The sequence below is a fragment of the Saccostrea cucullata genome, unplaced genomic scaffold, assembly GCF_032062105.1.
Source record: "Saccostrea cucullata isolate Sc308-1 unplaced genomic scaffold, CSIRO_AGI_Scuc_v1 ctg932, whole genome shotgun sequence".
In the NCBI taxonomy this organism is placed as follows: Eukaryota; Metazoa; Mollusca; class Bivalvia; order Ostreida; family Ostreidae; genus Saccostrea; species Saccostrea cuccullata.
Genome location: NW_026920955.1, coordinates 27,953 through 48,834, shown reverse-complemented (window position 1 = coordinate 48,834; position 20,882 = coordinate 27,953). Strand labels below are relative to the sequence as shown.

Genomic DNA, 20,882 nt, shown 5'->3' with positions numbered 1-20,882 from the left:
AGTTCCATTTTTATTGATTAAGCAGCTGTCAATGATATCGAAAAGCCTGGACTTTATCATGTTTATCGTAAGGAATTATTGTGTATAAAGTTGAAAGCTCATAAGTTTTGAAAAGCTGTTGATTTTGGTAAAGTCCTGTGATTTCAAATTGTCTAAAAGTTCCATGGAATTTTTAAGTATCCACATCTGATTTACTTCTTGAACATTTTGTTGCACAGTACTCTTGAAGTTTCTCCTTCACTACTGTTAATATCTTAGTGAGGAGTAAAGAAAGAGGTTTAGTTGAACACCTACTGGAACCCGGTCTGTATTTTTGTTTGTTAGGATTCTTATGAAGTTTCGGAATCCAATATATATGGTAGTTCAAATTCATTTTTGGTTTGGAATTTTGAAAATATTCAAAACTGACACATGATTTTAAAGGATTTCCTCCTTAGAAAGGGAACTGTAAGTATAAGTTGGATTACCTCGAGTAGAATTAAAACCAAGTTCTTCTAAAATACAATTTATATAATGAGCCTTACAATCAAAGACAATGCGGTTACTGTACCTGCTTTGTCAGCAGGGATCAGTACGTACTTATCGTATGATGTTTCGGAATCAAACTTATACTTTTAATTAATAGTATAAATACAAAGGCTCGAAATTATTACTTATTTGTACATGTATAAATCATATTATGCAGAATGGTTTTCGTTTTTAAAAGAAAAAAAGAAAAAAATGCTTAATGTTTATCACCATCAATTTCATTGCATAAATCAGTTTACATCATTTTAAAGTTCATTTCATTAAAAGGAAAAAAAGAAAATTCTTCAATAAACACAAGAAGAAAGAACAATACTGATAACTAAATTACTAAATTAATAACTAAATTAAATTGAGCATTCACTACATTCAATACACCCTGTTAAGTGTTTGCGTGCAGACAATCTGTGGAGAGATAGTTACACACAGACTTGAAACAGAACTCGTATTCTTCCTGTAAAAGAAAGTATATATCGGTAATTTATCACTTATACATACATGTATATGAATTGATAATTTATTTATAATTAAGATTTTGATAGTATTGATAATTCGTTACTTTTACATTTGATCCCTCTAAGCGTGTTACAAGAGACCACTAAAATACAAAATCGAATAAAGAATTGCATGATATAAAGGAACCTTAGTAGAAATCATTTCCGGTCGGCGACAATGAAGTTGTTGTACAATGGTAAACATGTCTATCTCACCGTCCAGTTGTAGCTGTTGTACTGCGTTGTAAACAGCAATAAACAATCCACAACAGGATGCCCCGTCCCTTTTAAAATATTAATCCACCTTTATGATATCTTTGTTTCATCATCTAATTTGTCAATAACTTACTTCGTTTTAGAAATTGTTCATACATAGAACGACATGCTCTTAAGCATCGAATCAACCGATAAGTTCATGCTGACGGTATATTGCTGCATAAGTTAGGGAAGCTGACGATTGAAAAGTTAGACATCACGTTTATCATAAAGCTCGGTTGTTAGATAACTATTTCAAGTAAGATATCCAGATATGAAACAGATGTATCTGACAATGTGGTATTTTTTTATTCTAAATTAACCGGGATATATCGTATTGACATAAGAATGGAAGAAATCATTGTTAATTGACAAAACATCGTCGATATTTATAAATGTCGAGTTGAATGAACTACACAGCAAGTGTTTTCTGCTTTTCACATTTAAGATTTTGGACAAAATCTGCTTCATATGAATGCAAAAATATAGGCCTGCTAATAACGGGGTTCAATTGCTAACCATTGAAATTGCAGTTGATTGTTGACCTGAACTCCACCTTAAATCACATAGATATTGTCAATCAGAAACTCATGCATCTTTTAATATCAACTTCAGAGTACTTGTATTATACAATCACGATATTTAAAAAAAAAATAATTATCCAAATGACCAATGACAAGATTAGTTAATTTACGAGTTCTTTTTTGATTGACACAGTACTTCAGAAGCTTGTCCTTCATTACTGTTAACAATTTAAGGGAGCAGTAAAGAAAGATGCTTAGTAGAACAAACGATATAACAAAGCCCCAATAAGCTCGAACATTGTTTTGTGTTTCCCGCCGTGTTTGAGAAATCGAGGTTTTCATACTAATTTTCCTATATTATATTTAAATCTTTTATAGCTTACTTGGATAAAACAGTTATATGACCGTCATCAATAGATTTTCTATCCAAGCTAATCTGCTTTAACATATCTGTTAATGAAGATGTCCCAGCGGGAAAAAGCTCGTTTAAACTCCAATCAAGACATTCAAATATATGAACCGTGTGTTTCTCCTTTGTCTAAAAATTAAATTAAATATGTACAGCCAAGATTTCAACATCAAAAGTAATGTAAATGTTTTGTTTGTTTTTTTTTTTTACTAATGATTATTTTTAGGAAATGTACTTATATATGTTTAAACATTACATTTTTGATCTGTATTTCCGCTCTGGTCTTCCGTATGGCATTGCTCAGTGTTGTCTGTAAGACCTTTGCTATCTTGTATGGTCCAAACTGAACTATCTTTGTCCCTTCTTCAGCCCATTCTTTTAGCTACAAAGAAAATAATCCTTTTCAGAGAAAAAGAAAGTTTAATTTTTTTTTAATGAATGCATATTACTCAGTCATATAACTTGTTTGAGGTCAAAGTACCATCTGCTAAAAGCGATTGATCACTGTCTCCAGTTAGTGCTGCTATCTAAGTTTTTTTAACAAAAAAATGACCATTTTTGTATTTTCACTTTACTCTTGTTTTATTTTGCAATAGTTTATCAAATGTAATTGACTAAGCTGAGGATTTTAAACTTCTTATTTGAGACAATCATTAAGACAACATGAATGTAAAGATAAAATAGGAGGTATTCATTGAATTATTTATCAAGCTAGCTTGAAGATAATAATATCACTTGTCTTACCTCCTCTATGACTGTCAGGGAGTTTAGACAAACCAGGAAAGCTGACTCATGATCAACCAGCAGACGAACAAGATCAATCGCAGAGCCAGGAACCGGATATTGCGCAGAAATAAACTCCTGGGCTTGTGTGAATGACTTTTCCATAAAAATTAAATACATTTTACTTGCATTTGTGCTTCCTTTTCTATGTCTCAAACTGCATGATTTGTAACACGAACCAAACGGCTTCAGAGTTTAAAAATGATTATTGTTTTTTATTAGTATTTTGTATCAATGTAAAAATAAGAATTTTTCATGAAAAACTGAATACGTATATTATTTTGAATTAGGATTCATACCGACACGAATACAGCATTGTAGTATGTTCCTCGTCCTTTTACGCTAGATGTTAAATGAACCAAGTACCTCTCGACTGAGATAAAAAAAAATGGCTTGAATTTCATTGTTACATTTATGTATTATTTAATATTAAATATCAATGGATCAGAAACTTTTCTATCTTTTATTTTACAAAAGCAGTACAATGCGATTAAATTGTTTACTACGATAAAGAGTTTCTTTCTTTTCTTCATAGCAGCTTATAACTATCTTTATAACATATAAATTGAAAAACGATAAACATTCCTGGAAATGTATTTGCCATTGAGATCAACATTGGTCCAGACCATACATGTACTTTATTGCTACTTTTAAAATTTTTTTCTACGTTCCGCCAATAATTAAAGAAGAGTTTTAGTCACTAACCTGGTAAAACAGATTCCGTCCTATTTTGTTTTGGATGGTTTTGCCCAGTCTTGAAATCTTTTGCTTCGTACCTTGGTTGTAAACAGGTGAGAGCCTAGTTAGAATACGATACATATGTACATGTATAAAACCAAGAACAACAGGAACTTTTGTACTTTACTGTGCATATGCAAGTACTTTATAAATATATGATTATAAGAATTTTTTTTTAAATCAATCAATGTTATCTTTATTTTTTTTTGGCTAAAATGAGTCATACTGATTGTTAAGTACATTGGGTAAAGGTTATCTGAATGTGCCTTCCTATTTCTATTACATGTATTACTTTAAACTAAGATAAACCTTATACATTGTATTTTTATCGAACAGAGATCCTAGTATACCAAAAAGCTAATTTGAGTAACTGAGTTTTTAAAAATCGTTTTTTAATTATCTTACAATCCCCATACATTTGTGTATTCCCCTATAAGTAAAAATTAAGTAAAAATAAGTAAAAATTTAATCATCCATCGTAAACCAGCACCCCCTCCGTGTTGTCCAAGTCATGATAGGCAAACGAAAAAAAAAACATTGTAGATCATGTACATGTTTACAATTAGAAATCAAGGCTTTAGAATATATATATATATATTTTTTTAAATCTGAAAACATTTGTCTTAATGGTACACCATGTTCATATTGATTTATGAAAAAGGACACAATAAGCGCAAATTGGATTCAACATTAAATTGAAATGCATTGAATTCTTACGTTGAATTCGTTTGCGAGATCTTTCTTTGTTTCTGGTTTATCCAATTCTCCATACATCTTTAGAAAAGTATCCTTTGCGATAAATTGTCCTTGTCGTCTGAAGAATTCGTAGAGCGCATGGTAAAGGAAAATGTACTGCTCCTAAAATTGATTAACACAATTTTGCATGAACTTCTTTTAATTTCTATGAAGAAAACAAATACTGTAGATCACTAAATTTTCGCGACACCTTATTTTCGCGAGATTGTAATTGACTCTTTATTAGCAAAACAAAATTTTCACGAATTGAGGTCATTGCTTTATATAATCATAAGAAATATGATTTTACGCGAGAGTGAAATTTTCGCGAGCACACCCTCTCGCGTAATTACGCGAAAATAAAGTTCTCGCGAATAAAAAGTGATTTACAGTACAGTGTTCATGTAAAATACTTAATTGAGACAGAAGGTTTAGTTAATGCAAATTGAACCTTGTTGATAAATATTTGAAGCTATTTCAATCAATGTTACGAAATACTACAAAATAGGTCAATTAAATATGCTGTGAAATCATTTTTAAGCTAAATTGAATTTTTATTGGTTGGTACAGACGATCATTCATTGAAGAAATTATTAGCACTCGAATGATATATTTAAAAAAAACGGATAAAGTGATTTGAAGGCTAAGTTCAATAAATAATAAAATATTGATAATATTTTCTTTCATTTGAAATGTAAGTATTTTAAGGGATGCTCACTCCCCCATGGTACTTGATAATACGATAGACCTGATATATGCTAGTACCACCTCTGATGTTTTAGAGGCCTGTGTTTGCTCTGCTCCTATTTTGCATTAATTTGTTTTATGGACTTTGTTAACTTTGTTATCTCTATATGTTTGATTTGTTCAATGAGTGTACAGTCGGTAGTCAGAGATGCTAAGTCCTTCTTGGTACCCGATGCAATCTTTGTTTTCAGAGATCTGTGTTTTCGCTGACTTTACATTGTGTTGTTTCAGTGTATTTTTGAACTAAATTATTATTCATTATCTTCACAAGTAATTCAAACATCTTTTTGTCGGAAACATTGTATGCGGTACCAGGCGCGGATCCAGGATTTGGAGTTAGGGGGGGGCGCCAAAATTAGGCAAGGGGTCTGGGGGCCGCCGTGAGGCCCCCAGTGGGTCCAGGGCAAAGCCCTGGTGGGGGCCCAGGGGGCGAAGCCCCCGGAAGCTCCTGGATTCTAGAGATTTTGAAGGGTTAAAATGAGGTCTACCAAAGCCCTGGTGGGGGCCCAGGGGGCGAAGCCCCCGGAAGCTCCTGGATTCTAGAGATTTTGAAGGGTAAAAATGAGTTCTACCAAGTAGACATATTTGATTTACGCTAACTTTGACAATTTTAGGGGGGGGGGGCGCCGGGTGCGCCCCACCTTAAATCCGCCACTGGGTACAGTTACATTTTTATCGTTACAAATTGAAAACAAACGGGGAATCTGACAAATACAATAGAATGTAAAACAATCTAAAAATGAATAGATAAAAAACGGAAAAGGTTGAAACTTACACTATTTTGTACCATTGTCATTCTGTTTCTGCGCATGGCCTTCACAAACTCCACGACGTTGATTCTCCCCTTTATTTTACCATATCTAGATAAAACGTCCAGGGCTAGGAATGTACCAGTCCTACCTATCCCCGCACTAAAACCAAAAAATAAATAATCATCAGGAGAAGATTATAAAGAAATTCAGTCTTTCCGTTCTGTGCTGTTAATCAAACCGTGAATAAAAAACAAAAAACGATTAATTTGGGAAAAAGTAGTGTTGAATGTATAAATGACAAAATTTAAAATTTTATATTATATGAATGAATATTTTTGGCAATAAGAATGCTGAATGGTGCCAGGATAACAAAAAAAAATATCTCCGTAAAAAATTATCCTATTATAAAATTTACGAAAGATACCGACAAACAAAGTATTTACAGAAACTTTAAGATATTTTATATTTCAATATCAACTTTTTAAAACCTGCATTGTACCTTTTACCTGCAATGTACCTTTTACCCACAAACACTTTCTAGTTGTATATTTCAAACTTTTACCTGCAATGCACAATGATAGGATGTGGTGATGGTTCTATTTGATGTCGGAAGTGACGTAGGAAGGTCAGCAGATCTATGGGATCGGGCGTCCCGTGGTCCGGCCATTCCGTGTAGTGAAACTGTACAACTGTCCTTGACCCATTGACCTACATAAATGCATCTTATCTAAGGTTATACATGTAGTTCCATTGCTATCATTTTGTCACTTGTCTAAGAATGTCAGGTATACAAGCTGATGTTGATTATTTGGAGAGAGAAATAGTTGGTCTCAATAGAGAGATACATGACTCTGTAATGAGTAGAAATTCTCATGGTACACAAACTCCTGGAGTCTCGAGACACGGACCAGTCATCAGTACCAGTACCCCGAATGAGAGACGGAGAGATAGTGTGGGTGGATCTATCAGTGATGAGGTATGTACATGTACGGATGATAAGGAGGGTTCTGTATCTACTGATCGAGTTCCCATACGTGCTCCCAAGCCAAGGACGCATACAAACCCTAGACACGCTCGATCCAGAAATTTTGTGAAGCCCGCTACATATGATGGATCTGGTTTGTGGAATGATTATCTGTCTCACTTCGAATCGGTATGCCTTTTGAATGAATGGACAGAGACTGAGAAGGGACTATACTTGGCTGCATCCCTTAGAGGCCAGGCACAAGGAGTATTAGGAAATCAGCCTAGAGAGGGACGACAGAACTACAAGAAACTAGTTAAGGCTCTCCAAGATAGGTTTGCGCCTTTGAACCAGACAGAGCTTTACAGAGCACAGCTCAGAGAAAGAAGACAAAAGGCGTCTGAGAGTTTGCCAGAGATGGATCAAGATATAAGAAGACTCATAAATTTAGCCTACCCAACGGCTCCCAATGACGTCCGGGAAATTCTCGCTACAGAACAATTCTTAGATGGGTTGCACAACTCTGAAATGCGTCTCAAGATTAAGCAAGAGACCCATGAACCTGAATGATGCGATACAGAGAGCTGTAGAACTAGAAGCATACAACAGAGCAGAGAGCCGTCGCATAGATACTGTCAGGGTGATGAGTGAGAATACTAAAGACTCGTCTAAGACTTCGAAACTCGATCATTTCATAGAAACAGTTGAAAAGAACATGCGCTCATTACAGCGTGATATGAGGGAATTGAGACAGTGGAAGTTTCAGTCACAAAGTCAGACACGTATGCCTCGTCCAGCGACACATACAGACGATAAAATTCGAGCCAGGAAATGCTACAAGTGTGGATCCGATAAGCATATGAGAAAAGACTGCCGAAAGCTGAGGAAAGAGCATGAAAACAAGTTTAGGGACGAGATCAATACTAAGAAGGTTCAACATGAGAGGTCTGGTACAGTTCCAAAGAAAGATCACAAGCCAGAGGATGAGTACTCTAGATCTGTAAGCTCTATAAGGGGAGAGGGGTTTATGTTACTGTCCGTATTCATGGAATGGATGCATACTTGTTGATCGATACAGGTGCTACAGTATCTTTGCTGTCTACAATATGTTATGAAAATATTACAAGGACAGGAAACAATGCATTGACCGAAGTCAAGAGAGACGTATTAACTGCAAGCGGAACTACACTTAAAGTGTTGGGGAAGGTTCCAGTGGATTTTAAGTTGGATGATGCTGAGATGCAACATGAGATGATTATAGCTGATATTCCGGTAGACGGAATACTAGGTGTAGATTTCTTGGTAAAGCATGAGTCAATAATTGACATGCAAAGGCATCAGATATCAATCTCAGGCATGGAGCACCCTATTAAGCTTGAGGGGTCAGCAAGCTCATATAAGGTAGCCATTATACATAGGATCTCTGTACCACCTAGATCAGAAGTGATGGTGGAAGGACAAATATGTGCTAGTTCGGATGGAACTCTTCCAACTAAAATTGGTTTGATAGAGCCAGCTGAGAAACTTCTTAAGTCAGATTCGTGCTTGCTTGCAAAAGCACTTGTCCGGAGACAGGGCATGGTTCCCATCCGTATCATGAATATTTCAGATGATAGTAGAACCATGTACCCAGGACTGTTGTAGGGAAATTAACTTCAGTCGATGAGGTCGTGTCTTTGATGACAGAGACGAATGATCTTCTTGATGAGAATAGTAACATGCCATTGCATTTAAAAGAACTTCATGAAAGTAGTACTGGTCATTTAGATAAGGAAGATAGACAGAAAGCCGAAAGTCTGTTATTGAAGTTTGCATCACTGTTTTCAAAGACTGACGAAGACGTTGGACTAACCGCTAAAGTCAGGCACAAAACAGAGACTGGTACAAATGCACCTATTAAGCAGGCACCTAAGCGTCTCTCATTTCACATGCAAGAGGAGGTTAAAGAACATGTATCTGACATGTTACAAAGAGGCATTATAGAACCATCACAAAGCCCTTGGTCTTCATCAATTGTACTAGTGAAGAAGAAAGATGGGTCTACAAGATTTTGTGTAGACTACAGGCGCTTAAACAGTGTTACAACAAAAGACGCATACCCATTACCTCGCATTGACGAGTCTCTAATTCAACTGCGTGGTGCCAAGTAGTTTAGTACGTTGGACTTAAATGCTGGTTACTGGCAAGTTGAGCTAAAGCCACAGGATAAGGCTAAGACAGCATTTGTTACTCGTCAAGGTCTGTATGAGTTTAATGTCATGCCATTCGGGCTTTGTAACGCCCCAGCTACGTTCGAACGCTTGATGGAGTCTGTACTGGCTGGCTTACAATGGCAGATATGTCTTATATACCTAGACGATGTCATCGTATACGGAAAGACATTTGACGAAATGCTGAAAAACCTAGAGTTGGTCTTTGAGAAGCTTCTGGCAGCTGGACTGAAGCTGAAAGCTAGGAAGTGTACTTTGCTTGCTCAAAAATTTAAGTACTTGGGACATAAAATCTCTGAACAAGGAATTCAGACTGAGCCTGAAAAGATTGAGATTGTAAAGCATTGGCCTGTACCAGTGAGCAAGACACAAGTCAGATCATTTATTGGTCTTTCTAGCTACTATAGAAAGTTTATAGCCAATTACGCTCAAACTGCTCAAACTCACGGAGGCAAATGCTCCATTTAAATGGAGTGATGAGTGCCAGAGTGCGTTTGATCTTCTTAAGAGTCGGTTGACTTCTGCACTGATTCTAACGCATCCAGACTTTACAAAACCTTTTATACTAGACACGGACGCAAGTCAGTATGCCATGGGCGCCGCTCTATCACAGATTCAAAATGGCCAAGAGAGGGTCGTGGCATACGCAAGCAAAGTTTTCAGCAAGTCAGAATGAAAATATTGCTTCTGGCTGTGGTTACATTCATTAAGCATTTTCGACCATTCTTGTATGGACAGTTCTTAGTCAGGACTGATCACAGCTCGCTAAAATGGTTACTCAGATTTAAAGATCCAGAGGGTCAGTTGGCTTGTTGGCTCGAGGTCATATCAACTTCTGACATGGAGATAGAGCATCGAGCTGTAAAACTGCACGGGAATGCAGATGGACTCAGTAGAGTACCTTGTAGCCAGTGTGGATATTTTGATGGCTGGGACAAGATGGATATGTCTGCAGATCATGCAAGAGTGGTAGAGGACGAAGCTCAAGCAAAATAGAGGTACTTGAGCAATGAGCTCACTAAATGATACCCCCGCCTCCCATATGAATATAATGGCAGTGTCCATGTTTTGCTCTGAAAAATCCAAAATATATGTCAGATCAAAAAGTAAAATAGGAGGTGCACAATGGCAATATGTAATAAAGATTCTGTGAAAGTTTCATTAAATTTCCTTCAGTGGTATGGGAGGAGTTGCGGATAAGAGATGGGTTCCCCAAAGCGTAACAGACGGAAGGACGGACGTACAGACGGACGTAAATACCGATTACTATATACCCTCCCGCTTTTCAAGCGGGGGGTATAATAATGGAGAATGTGACTGGGTTACGATACAAGAGAAATGTAAGGATTTAAGACTTGTCAAGTCTTGGTTGCAAAACGAGATACGTCCTGAGTTTAGTGATATATCTTCCGAAGTATATTTTGTGAAATCACTTTGGGCTCAGTGGAGTAGGCTTACAGTTAAAGATAACCTGCTGTGTAGAATGTGGGAGATTGAAGATAGTGACATGACCACATATCAGATAGTGGTTCGTTTGTCCCACAGAAGACTTATTTTAGAGCAGATGCATGATGCAAAGACCTCGGCTAACTTAGGGGTGACAAAGACACTCCATATGATAAGGCAGAACTATTATTGGCCAGGTCTACAGAGTAATGTGAGAAGCTACGTGTCAGGTTGCGACATATGTTCCAGAGGGAAAGCTCCTCAGAAAACGAAAAGAGCCCCTATGCAGCCTCTACAAGTTGGATTTCCATTTGAAAGGGTAGCTACTGATATCCTAGGTGAGTTTCCTGAGACAGAAAACGGAAACAGGTAAATCTTAGTCATCTCGGATTACTTCACCAAATGGACTGAGGCGTTTCCAGTGCAAAATATGGAAGCAAAAACGGTAGCTAAGATCATCACCAACGAAGTAATCTGTAGATTTGGATGCCCGAATATCATACATTCCGACCAGGGAAGACAGTATGAGAGTTTCCTTTTTACCGAAGTTAGTGGACTTCTCCAGATCCGGGAGACAAGAACCACACCATACCATCCACAGTCTGATGGTATGGTGGAGCGTTTCAACAAAAGGTTAGCCACTATTCTAAGTGCCTATGTGGATGAAAACCACCGAGACTGGGATGATAGCATTCCATACGTGATGATGGCATATAAGTCATCTCAGCATGAATCCACGGTCTACAGTCCGAACATGCTCATGCTAGGTAGAGAGGTTACGACACCTCTAGATATCATGTATGAGATACCTACCGCTTGGAAAGAAGTTCCCAAGAATGAATGGGCATGGATCTTGAAAGATCGGATGGAGAGAGCACATTCTTTTGTCAGACGTCATGCGGAAGGTGCAATGTTTAGACAGAAACAATACTATGACATGAAAATGTCATATGAGAAATTCAAAGAAGGGGATTTAGTTTACATATACTTCCCTCAACGAAAAGCCGGATGCTCGCCAAAGTTCATGTCTTACTGGCGAGGACCATTCAAGATATTGGCTAGAATATCAGAAGTTTTGTATAAAGCAAACTGTGGTCGCAATGGAAAAGAGCAAGTAGTACATTGTGATCGCCTCAAAGCATGCAAATCACAGGTTCTGAGAGGTGAAGGCGAACAGATTCATCAGGATGCTGATACAGCTGTCAATACATAACTGCCAGATAATCAGTTTGAGGCTGAGATTATCGATGACAGTCAGTCAAAAATCGAAGTCACAGATGAGTTAGCTGAAAATGTTAAGCCAAAGCGAGATAGACGGGCTCCAGCATGGATGAAGGACTATGTCCCTGAATAAATTGCATTGTAAAGCATTGAAAATCATGTATATAACTGTTTGATTTACTGACGAGCCTCAAATTTATTGTCTTGTATAGTAGTTATATCTGCATAATAGTTGTTTAATGTCAGAGTATTAGATATTTGTTGAGAAAATTATGTATGCGCTGTTCTAAAAAAATATTTAATTTTTGCAGAACAAAGATGGTAAACACCAAGCTAACACCCAGAAAGGCAAAAGAGATATGCCCAGTGTGTTTTGTAGAATTGGACAGTAAAGAAGCTTGGACAAAGCATGTGGTTAGTTGTGCCAGTAGCATGTTAGTATGTAGAACATGCCAAGTGTCCTTCAAGAAAAAGGAGTACTTGCAGAAGCATATGCGGACCAAACATCCTATGCGCCTTCCCAGTCATCAAAGGATGTAGCCGAAAATGACGATAGTGACTGGGATGTGAATCCAGAAGTTCAGCTTGGGGAAGATGCGATCGAAATCGAGAAGGAAATGGAGGCTGGACCATCTTCTTCCAATAGTGATGATTTAATCGCAGGTCGAATTGTCCGCAAGAGAACAGCTCCAAGTCCTGTCCAAACGTCCAGGAAAGTTATCATTCCAGAGAAGGAATTGGTACGGAAGAAGGGCGTTGATAGAGCTGTCCAGACGACTTTTACTTTACCTGACCCAGAAGAAAGGCAAGTCCAACTTGATCAGGTTACTCAGACAGAGGGATATCAGAGACGGGTAAAAGAGGTGACTGTAACTAAGTACAGTGAGAAAGGACAGAGAATCAAGCGCATTAGAGAAAGCGAAGAAACTTTTGATATGTAAATAGTGATTAGTCATCAGAGAACATTTTTGAACATTAAGTTCAATTTCATGTTTGCTAATTTTCATGTTTGCTAGTTAATGATTCATAATCACCAGGTAGGTGATAAATAATCATCATGCTTACCCCATTCATGTTTGTTCACTCATCTGTTAGTACATAAAGGGAAAAAAGTTTTTAGTTGCATTTTAATTTGTCATGTGGGGACACATGATGCATCGAGGCGAGGGTAAAGGCCGGTATACACGATGAGATTTGTAGTATAATACAAGTATTATAATACTTTTGTATTATAATACTTTCCTGTACTCACGCTAATACATATCTTATCAGATTGTAAATAAACTACGTATTCCAACGTGTTTCAACCGCCATATTTCTCACTCTGTCAAAGTAATAAAAACGGAGGATGAGGCTCTGATAGCAGTATCTATCATCGTACTATGCACTGCTTGATATATTCCACAAGTCCTTTCTCCTTCCCATTCAGACACGAGTTTTTCCATGTCATTACTTGTAAAGTCAACGATTATTATTTACCGTGTGCTCTTTTTAGTAATGATAAAAATAGGATGACCCCAAGTGTCATTACATTTCATTGGTTGAAAGTGATAGGTAAGTTAAGATTTGTATTTGGAAATAGAGCATTGCTCTATTCTTAATACAGTTTTATAAGATTCGAAAAATCTGATGATACACTGTATTAAGAGTGTATACACAGTAAGATTTTGTATTATAATACAAATCTTATAATACAAATCTTACCGTGTATACCGGCCTTAATGTGTCGATCGGGCTCGGGATTCAGTTATAATCGGGGTTTATCATTAGACATATGGTGAATGCCGAGGTTAGTCCGGATGTAGCGCTAGAGTATATATAAGAGCGCATCCGAGGTAGTTGGTCATTCTCTGTTTGGCTGTCAAAAGAGCAAGTACGGTGGTAGAGATAATAAAAAGTTAAACAGTGTTAATGCAACTGCCCAGTGTTGTATTGTTTTACTAGCTTGGTTTAAAGTGATATATTTACTGTATTTAAATATAAGCGGTGTTTTCTGGTACCTGGCTACAGCCTGTGTCAGATCAAGGAACACAGCCGTATAGAGACACGTCCCTGAGACCCATACTCCGGTCTGATACTCAGGACAGAGTCCAGTCCGACAATCTATTGGTTTTGATTTGTTTTATATAGAAGGGATAGATAACCCTAGGAATATATGTTTATATTGACTCGTTGTTTATAAATCATTTTTGGTAATTATTTTTCTTGTAACTCTGATAATTTTTATACATCTCTCATACTGGTCCAAATCATCGAACCTAAAACACGTTACATTACATTAAATAAACAAATTAAAAGTTCATGCGGAAGATAAATTAAGATACACTTACTCCCTCTCTCTGAACATTAATTCTTCTCATAACAAAATAGGCGTATACTTTTTGATCTAACAGCTTTACATGGAAAGATCCAATGTCCAGTTCTTCATCTTCTTCTGGCCAATACTGACAACTTTTGACCTTTATATTGAGACCTCATTTAATGTTTAGTATGAAAAATAAAGCAGCATCTTATAAAAACCTATTTAAAACTTTTTATCCACTCTTTTATCACAGAATGCATAAAAACATAAACCCCGCGTACCTGTACATCAATGAAATGCATTTGTGACATAACATTAATTGACATGTAATGTCACGTTACAATTAAGTATTTATATCAATTAATAATAAAATTTAAAACAAGAAAAGTGTTTATAGATGTATGTATTTTTTGAGTCTCTCAAAAAGTTATTTTACTCAAACCTTTGGTCCCTCTATCAGTTTTGTTAACATGACGATATATTCTACACGCTCCTGCCAAATCATTCTCCAATGGTCTACCAAAGTATTTTCTCGTGGAGCTGCAAAAATATCTAACATTTCAGTCGATGTATACTTTTTCCACATTATCAATTTTTTGTCCTTAAAACACTTTCATGCAAAAATATTAATACTATATTTCAAAGTATTTGGTTTACATTTGAATTGCTTTAAAAAAAACTACAAAAACCATCCTCATTGAGGATCAACAGTATATGTATGTGCAGTTGAGGTGAGCAAATATTTTTCTTAGTATCAATATGCACTTGTTTTTTATTTTTTCAGCGGACGACATTGTGAATATAGACAATATGTGCAGTGAGATTACTAGGTACTTCCATGCCCCCCTGCTCATTGGCTTTGATTTCTAACAATGGGCGAAAAAATGAAACGAAAATAAATATATCTCATGATTTACTGCTCGTTAATGAAAGGTTAAAATTATAGTGTGTGATCTCAAATTATATACAAACAATATGTATCTATGGTCAGGATATACAATGTATTGATCAAGTAGAAGGATTTTTCCATAGTCAAATTTTATATAAAAATTAGTGCCTAACAATTGGTACGAAACATCCCACCCAAAATATGATAGGATATATTTGTTACTAAGGTCATTTTAGCGATCAATAAAACAATTTTCATATAATATAACAAAAGATATGATAAATATAATAATTTATATAACATTATTGATAAAGATGAATTAATAAATAATAAATAAATAGAACAAAAACAACAACAACAAAAATACTCTCTAACCTTGGCATGCAATGTATTCATGTTTTCCATCAATATTCTAAAAACAAAGTCGAAATGTGAATTTAATTAATAAAATACAAATAAGCAGCTTTTTATCAACCATATAATGTATTAACTTAAAAATTACACTTTCAAGATATTCTATAGTAATATGTTAGAACTGTTAAAAACAGCTTACTTCAATATAGTTTGCGTTAATGTAATCAGACGTGAAGCCATCTCCAACCTCTAAGACTACTCTGGTGTGGTCGTCTTAATACAGAAATAGGATATACATGTATTATAAATTTTTAATTTCAAAACATAAATGGAGAATTTTTTAAAAACGTTTCTTAATTAAACTGAGTTTGGAAGAACAAGTACATTGCTAAGTACACAAATAAAATCAGCAAATTAAAGTAAGAGACTGCTCGTTAATAGACTCACAAGGAAATGTCGTTTTAAATCTGTTCTTAAGCATGTTTTCCTCCAGTTTTGCCGTTAAACAATTAAATCTCTCTCCATAAGGAAGTGACTGAAAATAAGGAAAATATACGACAATTTACTGTTAGATTTGTCTATTAATTAAATAAGAAGCCTAATAGCCTTAACGGTTATATATCCTTCCAATCAAAACCATGCACATTTTTTTCTGCTTAATATACAGAGGAAGAGAAAAAGTACTTTTCATTAAATAATCATACATAATGGAGAGCCAATCATCTTGTTTCATTGAATGAATTTATTTACTGAATTTGATTTCGGTAAGTTCCGTCTATCAACAAATAGGGATTACGGCGGATGTGACCGGTTAACAAGGGATGCTTTCTCCTCCTAGGCATGCCATCGATAACCTCTGGTATTTCAAGGGATTCGTGTTTTACACATATTTTACATATTTATGTTGCTTACAATTTTTAAACAAAAATCGATCACTTTTGTTATCTTCAGCTTTTACATTCCATTGAAGGTAAATTCAGCCTCTCTATCTTTTTACAAAAACATTTTGCTCCTTTTCATGATCGGACAAAGAGAATAAATTACAAAACAATAATAATAATAAAACGTCTTTCATTTTGTAATAATAATATATCATATATAATTATGACTTACATGTAAAACTTAATGTACCTTGCTTCCTTTAGACCTTCGTCTTCCTTGGTTATTTGTTATAATGATGAAAAGAGACTGTCCATATAATACTCTGTTTCATCAACTTGTTTGTGAATAGCTTGTTGAAGTGATAGTTCGTGCGTAGAATACGTAAACCATGTATATATTTATATTATACGATAAGACAATCCTCTGCAGTTGAAAAAATAGCTCATTATTTACTCCTTATAGCACTGCTAAATTCATTTACACAAACCCTTTCTGTGTTAACTTCAAAGTCTGATACATAAAAAAACATAGTTTGTATAAGTTCATTCACCTAGAAAGAACTTTCAATATATTTTGTCAAAATAACTTTTAGGGCCAGCAAAATTCCGATTTTTCTCCGTTTTTGCAAAAACATTTTGCTCCCTTTTGACTTCAATCCTTAGACTAAAAATTTACCATTATATTAATAATATATGATATATAATTATGATATAAATGTAAAGCTTAACGCTACCTTAAATTCTTTTAGAAATTCTTCGTTATCATTGGCCCCTTTCTGTGTTATAACCTTGAGAAGATCAGAAACATCTATGTCTTTGGCCACAGTTAAGTCGTTATAGTACACGGCCTCCTCTGGATTCTCTATCTGTGGCTCTTCTTCCGGATCCTCTCTGTCCTCAACATTGATAGCAATGCTGGAAGTCACCTGATCTAAATACGCATGACATTGACATAAAATAGATATAATGAGACTACCATAATTTTTTCTCAAAAGCCCTTGTTATTCTTGACCCCTTTCTGTGTTATGATCTTGAGAAGACCTGATACATCTATATATCTTTGATATCTGATCAGGTAAACAAAACCTAGTCAAAAAGATTTTTTAAATATTGCATTTAAAAAGATTTTTTCTGTTAAAATGCATGCTTGTTATTACGTGTATATTATGTTAATTGCTAAATCTGATCTTATAAATTTAAGATTGAGGTTAGTTTTTTTCCTTCATTTTCATCAAATATCAATGCAACGCAAAGTTTTTTTTTTATTAAAAAAAAGTAGAATACATCTTCTTGTGTGCTTACGTCTGTTTTGTCTTTTCTACATTATCTGTTCTCAAAAAATCCAATAAGTTCAATAATATTTCTTTGAAAATAGTTCGTCAGTAAAATAAAAAAAATGAATCCCTATTGCACAAGAATTTGTTTGCCAAGGCTGGATGGAATTGATTTAATCCTCCGGAAAAGTAAAGATATTGGCAGGTTAAGATTTGTATGACAGAAGCAAGATGAAATTAACAAAGATTACATTATTTATCCTAAATAGAAAATTTCAGATGATCTCAGAAATTCGCACAATTCTTGAACTGTGTAATATATTTAACAAAATCCATTATTTACCGTAATTGTTTCTTTTACAGACAACTTTAGATGCTGAATAAGGATGCCTTGTTCTTCTTGCTCTGTGAAAATATGGTTCATAGAAGTTGAGAAATACAAAAAATTTAAATAAAATACATTCAAGAATGAATTTTATTAACTTAACGTCTGTACTTTATTGTACCTGGAAAATAAATAATTCTTATCCTTACTGAAATCAGAAGCCAACAGCATGAAGAAATCCATCGATAGTACAATGCCAAAAATATATTTGAGTGATACATTTGTTGGAAAATTAATTTTAAATTGATTACCTGACGTAAATGACTAGTACTACTACAACTAAACATAGCAGAACAGCACTAACAGCGGAACCAATGTACATGATTTGCGTGGAACTCAAAATTGAATAATTATCTTTAAACGGAGCCGTCAAATCTAAAAAAAGAAAGATAATTGTATTGAATCGCTTATATATTGTCGTTGAACATATTTCGTATTTCAGAAGATATTATACTTTTCTTTGAATTACATGTACTGATGTACCTAAAATTCCACTCTTTATTGAAGAATTAGGTACTTTTACCCATATATTATTTAATATATTGCCTTCTTTACACACATTCATTCTCCCTCACAAACATTCTTAGACAACTTTCACATGATCCTCTAAACACCCTAACCTTACTCACACCTAACACACACAAAATATGCTTCAAAAGAACCAATCTAATCATATCTCTCTATTAACTAAGTCGTCTGAGTTGAAAAAAAAATGAGAAAAATATTTAACATGAAACAATTAATGACGGTTACATTTCATGCATTTGGCGTCAATGTAATTTCCATCACAACCTAAGGTACATGTTCCATTGTTTCCATGACAGGTTCCGTTAATACAGTTAACGCTACAGGGCTTCTCACAGTCCTCTCCGTAACGGGCCGGTATACAACCTGTCAAAAGTAAGGTTTTTAAGAAATGATAATCCTAACATTGATCTTTAAAGTTTTTATGCAAAGATACTATTGGTTGTTAATTTTATATCGTTTACAAAAATGAGAAACCGGCTTAGTTGTTGTTAAAATGCAAAAGTTTGCTCAATTAAAAAATTTGATTGCAAAATCAACAAAATTTAGTTAAATTTTCTTTAGGAAACCTTTGCAATTGGTGCTCTTTATTTAAAATGGTCATTCTTACTTTGACACATAGTTCCTGTAAAATTGGCTTTGCATCCTCTGATACATGTTCCATTGCTATAACTACAAATCGCATCCATACAACGTTCACTACATCTCTCTGTACAATCAACTCCCCAGAATCCAGGCTCACACCCACGATTACAGGATCCGTTGTATTTGTCACAAGATCCCATATAACAATTCGAAGAGCAGTTGTATTGACAGGTTTGTCCCCAGTGACCCCCACCACACGTGTCGCATGCACCATTTGCATAGCAAGTGTTCCCGAAACATTCTGTACGGCATCCTGAGATATATTATGCAGATAAATAGTTTATAAAGTTTATAAACTAAGTTTTAAAGTTCATATAGAATTCGCAACAAAACATCAAAACTGATTTTAATTATTAGATATTTAATACTATTTTAATGATCTCAGACACCCTGCTTGAACCTTCTAATTCTAATATTGGGAGTAACAATTCAGATTTACTCTTTTTAGTATATTCAGTGACACTTTAGTTATTTTTGATAAAGTGGTTGTATTCATGCGCATTCGTATTATCATTTTGCTTACTTATTAAAAATAGATTGCTTAAAATAGTTCATATAATGTCTCATTTTTGTAATATCTGTATGCATGCCGTTACCATAAATATCTATTTCACAGATTTCTAGCATAGGTCCAGTCTCTGCATCGTTTTCACGAGCATCATACGTGGTTTCTATGATGACGTATCGTGCTGTCTGTTTACAAGGAATGTCAATCACAGCAGAGGGTGTGGCTGGGTATGTAGTGTTATCTTTGTAGCATCGAACCCTCTGTGGTGTTGATGTGGTGGAGACAGCTGCTGATGTATTTGATACATCCAAGTAAAACTGACGAAATCGGTAAGGTTTCCATTTACCTTCTAAGTGTACAAAATAGACAATATATTATATAATTAATTGTCCGTCACATCAATTCAACAACAACAACAACAAAAATAACTAAAAGAAGACATTGACTTCTCAAAATATTCTCGTCATTATGTTTCATTGTACCCATATTTTCCTTTTAATATTTCACGAAATTTAAAGTATCAAACAATAAAAAAAAGTAGACATGTATTTATTACAAGAATTATTCTGAATTTGTGGCCATAAGTTAAATGTGTTCATATATGCTTTATGAGGTCATTCAAAAATATAGACTTTATCAATACTGTTGTTCACTAGTATCAGTATGTAGCTGTACACTTTTCGATGTACAATTCAAACGTTCAAATTGACAACACTCTCATGATCAGATAGTTCTCTTTGCAAAAAAAAAAAAAAATAGCGAGCATCGAGTAGATAGACAATTTTGACAAAAAAATGTAAAGAGCAAAGAGTTTCTGAGTTGTTGAGACTTTGACACTTTTGAGTCGGAGAAACACATTAAGTGCCTGGTCCTTTTTTGTTTTCTGGATTTTAAGAAAGACTTCACAGTGATATGCGCTTTACTGTTAAGAGAACAATTTAAAGACTTTAAAAAGTAAGTTACGCTGCTTTCACAATAACTGTCAAGGGTGAAAAGTTTTAGTAACTTTCACATCGTTGTTTTTGGCGTTTTTTGAATTCTTCTTGATGAAGAGACATGCTGGTTTTCAAATTTTACAATGTAATTTCTATCTAATCAAATGATTTATATAATTATGTATTTAGAAAGGTCTTGACACACGCATTACACAAGTTTATAACTCTATCTCTTATTATTCAAAAGTCATGACCAAGATTAAAGTTTTTGAAAAGTAGGTCAAACTTCTCATTCAGTTATGAAATAGGAAGTTATGGCCAATTCAAAGTAATGTTTCAAGTTTTACGAGTAGGTCAAACTTCAAGGGCAAGGTCACAGGG

At 34.9% G+C, this 20,882-nt stretch overlaps 1 protein-coding gene across 1 annotated transcript in view; it reads right to left on the bottom strand.

Annotated features, from left to right (window-relative positions):
- Positions 1–855: 855 nt before the first annotated feature.
- The window catches only part of LOC134258828 (receptor-type tyrosine-protein phosphatase alpha-like), a 41,245-nt gene continuing 21,218 nt past the window's right edge, over positions 856–20,882 (bottom strand). The window contains exons 5-23 of the mRNA XM_062741411.1: positions 18,642–18,779; positions 18,140–18,263; positions 17,847–17,908; positions 16,964–17,160; positions 15,796–15,883; positions 15,548–15,621; positions 15,370–15,406; positions 14,548–14,645; positions 14,134–14,262; positions 6,525–6,670; positions 5,986–6,121; positions 4,446–4,586; positions 3,696–3,789; positions 3,290–3,363; positions 2,952–3,086; positions 2,464–2,589; positions 2,182–2,336; positions 1,168–1,303; positions 856–979 (exon numbers count right to left, since the gene is read on the bottom strand). Of these exons, the coding sequence (XP_062597395.1) occupies positions 908–979; positions 1,168–1,303; positions 2,182–2,336; positions 2,464–2,589; positions 2,952–3,086; positions 3,290–3,363; positions 3,696–3,789; positions 4,446–4,586; positions 5,986–6,121; positions 6,525–6,670; positions 14,134–14,262; positions 14,548–14,645; positions 15,370–15,406; positions 15,548–15,621; positions 15,796–15,883; positions 16,964–17,160; positions 17,847–17,908; positions 18,140–18,263; positions 18,642–18,779 (2,162 nt within the window). The 3' untranslated portion in view covers positions 856–907. The remainder of the gene's footprint in view (positions 980–1,167; positions 1,304–2,181; positions 2,337–2,463; positions 2,590–2,951; positions 3,087–3,289; positions 3,364–3,695; positions 3,790–4,445; positions 4,587–5,985; positions 6,122–6,524; positions 6,671–14,133; positions 14,263–14,547; positions 14,646–15,369; positions 15,407–15,547; positions 15,622–15,795; positions 15,884–16,963; positions 17,161–17,846; positions 17,909–18,139; positions 18,264–18,641; positions 18,780–20,882) is intronic.